General features: G+C 43.9%; 1 protein-coding gene across 3 annotated transcripts in view; it reads left to right on the forward strand.

The window, feature by feature from the left end:
- The window catches only part of LOC135099101 (ran-specific GTPase-activating protein-like), a 9334-nt gene extending 1146 nt beyond the window's left edge, over positions 1–8188 (forward strand). Inside the window, exons 2-5 of one of the 3 annotated variants that reach the window (XM_064001539.1) lie at positions 1212–1296; positions 6884–7044; positions 7548–7650; positions 7935–8188. In XM_064001539.1, coding sequence (XP_063857609.1) covers positions 1294–1296; positions 6884–7044; positions 7548–7650; positions 7935–7961 — 294 coding nt within the window. In that variant the 5' untranslated portion in view covers positions 1212–1293 and the 3' untranslated portion in view covers positions 7962–8188. Of the gene's footprint in view, positions 1–1211; positions 1297–5907; positions 6022–6883; positions 7050–7547; positions 7651–7934 lie in introns of those variants that run through there. The other 2 variants (XR_010267646.1, XM_064001538.1) reach the window with 2 other exon arrangements.
- Positions 8189–8541: the final 353 nt, after the last annotated feature.

Below are 8541 nucleotides of genomic sequence, written 5' to 3' on the forward strand. Positions count from 1 at the left end.
ACAGACGAAAACAAAATGTAGTAGTACACCATGATAGTCCATTAAATTCCTCATCTCTGACTATCACCATCACCAATTACAAGTTAGTTAATAAAGAGAAAAAACAAAAACAAAAACAATATATATATATATATATATATATATATATATATATATATATATATATATATATATATATATATATATATATATATATATATATATATATATATATATATATATATCAAATTCTAAGACACCCCAAATACTTTCAACATTTTTCTGAATATCTAAATAACTACCGGCAAAATAAAAAAAAAACAATAGTACACCATGATAGCCCATTAAATTCCCCACAATTTACTTTCAACACTATTCGAAAAGTATATTAAAAACATAAAAAAAAAAGCTTCAAAAAACTCCCAAAAGATGCCAGACAAAGATCAAGATTCAAGATTGTAAACTAGAGAGAGCATTTAGATACAAGATTAGGCTTGAGAAAATGGATGACTCAAGAATAGCAAGGAAGGTGTACCTGTGGATTGAAAGTGGAAGCAAATGGTGGAAGAGGTGCATGAGAATGACAGACAGGATTGGCTTATAAGTTGTGTAGGCGATGAGAATGGCTGGGAGGAATCAAAATGAGCGTGAATGGGTGGTAACAAGAGGAGGCAGAGTGGGAGCTGACTGAGGATGTGAGAAAATGGAAGATTGAGATAGACAAAGAAGTGAAATGTATGGGACTGAATGAATGGAAGAATGAGACGGAAAGAAAGAAGACCCTGGAATGGTACAAGGAGAAAGGGGCCCCGAGGTATGAAAGGTAGTATGATGGAAGCCTGGGCCGTGATCTTCTCTTCCGAGCGAGGGCACAGTGTATGGATGTGAATGCAAGGAGTTACAGGTGGTCTGAGTCCCGCAGCAAAGTGTGCCGGATGTGTGACATGGGAGAGGATGAAACGGTGGAACATGTGGTGCTGGAGTGTGTGCAGTATGCCAGAGACAGGAATAAGATGATGCAAGTGATACTGACTGAGTTAGGGCATGATAGGAATGAAAGAGTGGAGAAGACAGGAAAGGAGTGGATGGTGTTGTTGCTGGGACTGTGTAGAGAGGCCAATGAAAGGATGACTGAGGCGGTTGAAAGAGTTTCTGGAGAGAATGTGGCGTGCCAGATGTACGAACAGTTACTGTAGATGATGCTGTTTGTTATTTTTTTTCCCCTTCTACAGGAGTTGCCGATCCAAAGGCCTGGCTTAAGAATAATCCCGAGCTACCTGTACCATCAAGATCAAGATCGAGCGTCCATATCAGATGGTGAGTAAGTAGACAGCCACAACAGTGAGATAGGAAAGGACAAGCAGTGTGGCGGTGTGTACAAGTGGCTTTGCCTTGCTCTCTGAGTTTTCTCTGAGTTTTGTGGTTTATTTTCTCTTGCCTGTGTGCTGAAATACCCTGAAAATGGTGATGAGCGCGTGTGGTTCATGCGAAGAGAGTGTGGCGAACAGGCAAAGGGCTGTGGCATGCGAGAGATGCATGGCCTGGTTCCATGTAGCCTGTGTGGGCATGAGGGAGGCCAACATGAAGGCCGCTGGGGTTCGAGCTTCTGGTGTTCCTCTGCAGGGAATGCCTGAGCAAGAGCCTCAATGAATGGAGGAACCAGGATGAGGAAAAAGAAGAGAGAGTGAAGCAGAGCACCCAGACAGAAAACCTGATGAAAGAGCAGAAGCACAGACGACGAAGACTGAAGAGAGAAAAGACCAGCAAGAAGTGGTGGAAGTGGCCAGAACAGACAGACGCCCAAGGAAGAAGAGAATGGTAATCAAGAAAGCCCCAGTACGTGTCATTGGAGACAGCATGGTAAGGAAGACTCCCGACTTTGTGGGAAGGGAAATTGAGTGCACCAGCATGGGAGGTGCTAAGATCCAAGACGTCAAGAGGAAAGTCAAGGAAGAAGTGCAAGAAATGGAAGAGAGAAGCCTGCTAGTTGTCCAAGGAGGAGGCAACAACTTAGTAGAGGCAGGTGCTGAAGACACGGTAAAGGAAGTGATAGAAGCAGTGAGGGCAGCAGAAGAGAAGAAGATGTGTGTGGCTGTGGTGGGGGTCCTGCGGCGCCCACGGGAAGGAGTGCAGTAAGAGAAGGTTAGAAGAGAAACGAACCGCAAGATATGCATGGAACTCATGAAGGTCAAGATGGAATGGATGGCAGAGAAGAAGGGCAATGTGAGCTTCTTAGACATGGATGGGATCCTCGACCAGGACAAATTCTTTGGGAGAGACGGGGTCCACCTGAACCACAACGGGAATGAGAGGCTAGGACGTCGACTGGCTGAGTGGATGAGGACGAGGCAGGTGTGTTGTGTGGACGAAGCATGACGAAGAGGACCCACTGATGTCAGCGAACATGGAAGAAAAGAGACTAACCAGGCAAGTAAATGTGTGAAGATTGGCTGTATGAATGTGAGAGGATGGGGTGTGGGCAAGTTTGAGGATGTATGCAAGGAGCTCAGGGAGTGGAGGTTCGACTTAGTCGGGCTCACTGAGACTCACCTGAGAGATGATGTACGAATGGAGGGATGCGAGTATGTTATGATTGGAAAGGGGCGTAAGGCACAGGAAACACTGGGAGGAGGCGTAGCCCTACTCTACAAGAAAGAAAGAGGACTGAAAGTAGAGGAGATTGATGTGGGGGAGTGTACAAGTAGTGAGGATGTGCTTGCAGTCAGAGTGGATGGAATGCATGGATGGTCGTGGCAGACCAGAGAAGGTGGTACTGGTGGTAGCGTATATGACTGTCATGGATGAAAGAGCAGAAAGGGAAAATAGGAGGAAGTATGACATACTTAAGAAAGTTGTGAGAGAGCATGGAGAGGAGAGAGTGCTAGTTATGGGTGACATGAATGCACATGTGGGAATACTGGGGGAACAGGTGAACAGGAATGGTGAAATGCTTGGAGAGTTTGTTGATGAACTGGAGCTGGAGAATCTGAATGTTACTTTGGGTGAGGGGCGTGTGACTTGGAGTGCAAGAGAGCAGGAATCGGCAATTGACTATGTGTTGGTGAATGGAAGAATGAGTGAAATTGTGTCGCATATGTGGATAGATGAGGATGGTTTGGTTGATATTGTGTCTGATCACAACATGCTGGTTGTGGAGTGCTTGATGCAGGGTGGGAATGAATTGAAAGTGGCAAGTAATAAAAAGAAGTGAAGACTGAGAGATGTAGGGTGGGAGAACTTTCAGGTTGATCTGAGTGAAAGAAGCTGGGACGACGAAAGTGTGCATGACGTGGAGCATCTGAATGAGAAACTGGTTGAGGACTTGAGGGGTGCTGCTGAGAACCAGATAGGGTTTGTGAGAGTAGGTAGAAGAAAGAATATATGTAAACAATGGTGGAATGATGAAATCAGAGCAGCAAGGAAGGAGCGAAAGAGAATGAGTAGACAGTGTAGATGGCTGAGGAAAAAGAGGCATGAAAGCGATGAGGCAGAGAATGAGTATCAGAATGCATGGGCAGCGTATGTGAAGCAGCAGCAGTTGACAAGACGAATGATAATGAATGCTAAAGTGAAGAGTGAAAGGAGTGTGATTCAATCTTTAAAGGAGAAAGGTATGGAAGGTGGCCGTGAATGGTACAAGTTCATGAGAGGTGAGAATATGTCAGGCAGTGTTGGTGTGGAGAATCTAAAAGTTGAGGGTGTAGTTATAACAGAGAAGGACGGAATCAGGGACGCAATCAAAGGGTTCTGGGAAGAAGTAGGTGGGGTAGGTGAGATGTTTAGTGTGAGAGAAGGATGTGTAACACTGGAAAGGAAGAATGCAGATGAACTGGATGAAAGAATCAGTAGGGATGAAGTGGAGAGGTGTGTGAGAAGGCAGAAGAATGGCAGCAGGTCCAAATGATATACCGTATGAGTTTTACAAGAATGGTGAAGATGTAGTGATAGATAGAATGACTGAAATATTCAACCGAGTGTGGGATGAAGAAAGAGTGCCAAGAAAGTGGAATGAGAGCCGAATGTGTCTGTTGCATAAGGGGAGATTTAAGAGTAAGAATGAGCTGAAGAACTACAGGCCAATTGCATTAGTGAGTACAATAGGTAAAGTTTTCAGTGCAGTGTTGAATGAGAGACTGTGTAAATGGATTGAGAAAGCTGGAGTGCTGGGTGAAGAACAGAATGGTTTTCGTAGGGATAGGAGAGCTGAGGACAATATGTTTGTGGTGAATGAAATGATTGAGAAGAAAAAGAAGGATGGGGGTAAATTGTATCTAGGTTTTCTGGATATAGAGAAAGCTTATGATAGAGTGAACAGAGAAATGCTAGGTAGTCTTAGAAAATATTGGATTGAGTGCAAAGATAGTTAACATAGTGCAAAGTATGTATGTGGACACAAGAGCTAGATAAAGACTAGGAGACATAGAAACAGACTGGGTGAAGAGTGAGAGAGGAGTTAGGCAGGGCTGTATATTGTCACCAACCCTTTTTAGCCTGTATACAGAGGAGCTAGCAGCCAGGATGAGAAGAATGAATGTAGGGGTAAGTGTGGGGAATGATAAAGTATGTGTGTTCCTTTATGCAGATGACGTAGTTCTTATGAGTGAATCGGCAGATGAGCTTCAAAGTTTGTTGGATGTGGTGGATGGCTATGGTAAAGACTTTGGAGTAAGGTTTAGCAGTGAGAAAAGCAAAGTAATGACTGTGAATAGGTCAGAGGATGAAAGTAATGTGGTATGGAGACTTGGAGAGAATGAGTTGAGACAGGTGCAAGAATACAAGTACTTAGGGATGTGGATAAGTCCTAGTGGGTGTGCAAAGGCAAAGAATGAAAAGATAAGTATGGTAAACCAGTGGGTCGGTCGATTGGGAAGCGCGGCAAGGATGAGAGCAAGTAAGTATGATGTGTTGAGAGAAGTGTGGAAGAGTGTGGCTGTGCCATGTATAATGTATGGTATGGATGTGATTGCATGGAATGAAAGTGAAATTGATAAGTTAGAAGTGGGCCAGAATAGAGTAGCAAGGATGGCACTGAGTGCACCGAGGTGCACAGTAGTTGAAGCCTTGAGAGGTTACATGGGATGGAACACCTTTAGAGAAAGACTCACAAAAGCCACACTTAGGTACAAGATTAGGCTTGAGAGAATGGATGATGCAAAAATAGCAAGGAAGGTGTACCTGTGGAATGAAAGTGGAAGCAAATGGAGGAGGAGATGCATGAGAATGCCAGACAGGAATGGATTGCAAGTTGTGTGGACGATAAGAATGGCAGGGGGGATTCAAAATGAGCGTGAATGGGTGGTAACAAGAGGAGGCAGAGTGGGAGCCGAATGGGATGTGAGAAAATGGAAGAATGAGATAGACAAGGAAGTGAAATGTGTGGGACTGAATGCATGGAAGAATGAAATGGAAAGAAAGAAGACCCTGGAATGGTACAAGGAGAAAGAGGCCCCGAGGTATGAAAGGTGGTATGATGGAAGCCTAGGCGGTGATCTTCTCTTCCGAGCGAGGGCACAGTGTATGGATGTGAATGCAAGGAGTTACAGGTGGTCTGAGTCTGGCAGCAAAGTGTGCAAGATGTGTGACATGGGAGAGGATGAGACGGTGGAACATGTGGTGCTGGAGTGTGTGAAGTATGCCAGAGACAGGAATGAGATGATGCAAGTGATACTGACTGAGTTAGGGCATGATAGGAATGAAAGAGTGGAGAAGACAGGAAAGGAATGGATGGTGTTGTTGCTGGGATTGTGTAGAGAGGCGAATGAAAGGATGATTGAGGCGGTGAAAGAGTTTCTGGAGAGAATGTGGCGTGCCAGGTGTATGAACAATTAGGATAGCGGATGCTGTTCGTTTCTCTTTTTTTTTTTCCCTTCTACAGGAGTTGCCGATCCAAAAGCCTGGCTCAGGAGTAATCCTGTGCCACCCGACCATCAAGATCAAGATCAAGATCAGATGGTGAGTCTGCTTACAAAATTGCATCGTAGGGATTGATAGGGGCAGCCACAATTATCCATCATCATCAGCGACACCATGGCTCTTGAGAAGGTAACATGGTCTACCATTCTACACTCACATCATCTGGCTATCAACACACACGAGAATGGCGGCGGTGGGAGGGTGTAAAATAGGGAAAATAGGCGTATATGTGAGGGCGGGTGGCGGGGATCTTATGGCGGAAAATCGATGGGATGATCGAGGGTGATGCCCCACCATTATTAATTACTCCTTTATTCAGCAATGTACAACACACACACCTGCCCGCCAGTAAGAAGCAGGTGTGGGCGGCCATCTTGAGCCCTAAGGGACGAGGGGACAAGGGGAAATAAGGGAAATATGGCTCAAAATGCCTCCTTATTTTATTGTATTTTTCGATTTTTTTTTTTATGGAATTGTTTGCGCGCGCTGCGCGCGCGCGCGCGTGTGTGTGTGTGTGTGTGTGTGTGTGTGTGTGTGTGTGTGAGGGAAGGGAGGGCGGGGGTGGGGGAGTTCTTGTGTTCGTTAAGGATAAACAAAAAAAAAGTTTTAACGTAAATATTTTCCTTATTTTTTTCTTCATTTTCTTGTGTTTGTTTGTTTTGTTGGTTCGTTATGTGTGTGTGGTGTGTGTGTGTGTGTGTCAGAATATATCGTTTTTATTTTTCATTTTTTTCAGTTTTTCTTGTCTTAACTTAATATTTGTTTGTTTGTTTGTATATGCATGTATGTTTGTCCTCTTCTTCCTCTTCCTCCTCTTTCTTTCATCTAGACTTCCTCTTCTCTCTTCCCATCTCTTCCTCCTAGCCCAACCAAGCCTAATTCTCTCTCTCTCTCTCTCCTCTCTCTCTCTCCTCTCTCTCTCTCTCTCTCTCTCTCTCTCTCTCTCTCTCTCTCTCTCTCTCTCTCTCTCTCTCTCTCTCTCTCAGGACAGACAGACCCTGATGACAGCGTGGTGAGCGAGGAGGGGGAGTCAACCAGCAGAGTAGGGGAGCATGACCCCTACTTTGAACCAGTGGTGACCTTGCTGGAGGTCTTCGTGGTTAGTGATGATGACCAGGAGGAGGAAATGATAAGACTGAGTTTCGAGGTCAGGTCAGGTTGGTAATGGTGTTTTTATTATTATTATTATTATTATTATTATTATTATTATATTATTATTATTATTATTTTGTGAGCTTTTTATTGGTTTATTATTTTATTGAGAAATGTTGTTGGTAGTTTTGCTGTTTCTTGTTGTTAGGTGAGGTGAGGTCAGGTCAAGTACTGATGGTAATTTTGCTGTTTTATCATTGTTAGGTCAGGTCAGGTTTTCTTATTGCAGGTAAATAGTTCTTCTTCTTCTGCTTCTTCTTCTTCTTCTTCTTCTTCTTCTTCTTCTTCTTCTTCTTCTTCTTCTTCCTATTATTATTATTATTATTATTATTATTATTATTATTATTATTTTCTCTCAATCTATGTTTTCTTTCTTACCCCCTCCTCCTCCTCCTCTCTCCTCTTCCTCCTCTCCTTGTTCTTCACATAACCTCTCTTCATTTTATTAACCTAACCTAACATGCAGGCAGTGCCAGCCTAACATAACCTCCCCCCACCTGCAGGCAGTACAAGCTGTTTCATTATCACACCTCTGAGTCGCCCCCACAGTGGAAGGAACGGGGCATGGGGGCCATTAGCATTCTGAGGAACAAGCAGAAGAAGGCTGTAAGTGGTTGGGTTAGGTTTATGTGTGTGTGTGTGTGTGTGTGTGTGGTTGTGTGTGTGTGTGTGTGTGTGTGTGTGTGTGTGTGTGTGTGTGTGTGTGTGTGTTGACTGGGCTGCCTCATGTGGGATTACCAGCCTAATATGGTGACAGACAGACAAGCAGACAGACAGACAGATAGATTATTATCACTATATTATTACCAGTCATTAATTCAAATAGATAGATTATTATTATTGTTATTATTATTTTATCACCAGCCATTAATTCTCTCCTTATTTTTCAGGTGGAGTTTGTTCAGCGGCAGAATTAATGCCAGTGGCTGAGTTCAGATCCTCCAAGACACACACACACACACACACACACACACACACACACACACACACACACACACACACACACACACACACACACACACACACACACACACAGCAGCCCCTCCACCTCCCCACAGCCCTCCACAGCCCCTGACACAGCATCTAACACAGCCCCTTCACAGAACACCACATACCTCACACATACATAAGAACATAAGAACATAAGAAAATAAGGGAAGCTGCAAGAAGCGACCAGGCTTACACGTGGCAGTCCCCTGTATGAAATATACCTACCTAATTCCATCTGTTATCCCCATCCATAAACTTGTCTAATCTTCTCTTAAAGCTCTCTAGTGTCCTAGCACTAACTACATGATTACTGAGTCCGTTCCACTCATCTACCACGCTCTATTTGAGAACAAATATTTTCCTATCTCCTTCCTAAACCTAAATTTTTCAAGCTTGTACCCGTTATTTCTTGTTCTCCCCCTGATTGCTGATCCTAAGAATTTTGCCTACATCCCCCTTGTTATAACCCTTATATCACACAAAGACTTCTATCAGGTCCCCTCTTAA

This window comes from Scylla paramamosain, unplaced genomic scaffold, assembly GCF_035594125.1.
Source record: "Scylla paramamosain isolate STU-SP2022 unplaced genomic scaffold, ASM3559412v1 Contig102, whole genome shotgun sequence".
NCBI lineage: Eukaryota > Metazoa > Arthropoda > Malacostraca > Decapoda > Portunidae > Scylla > Scylla paramamosain.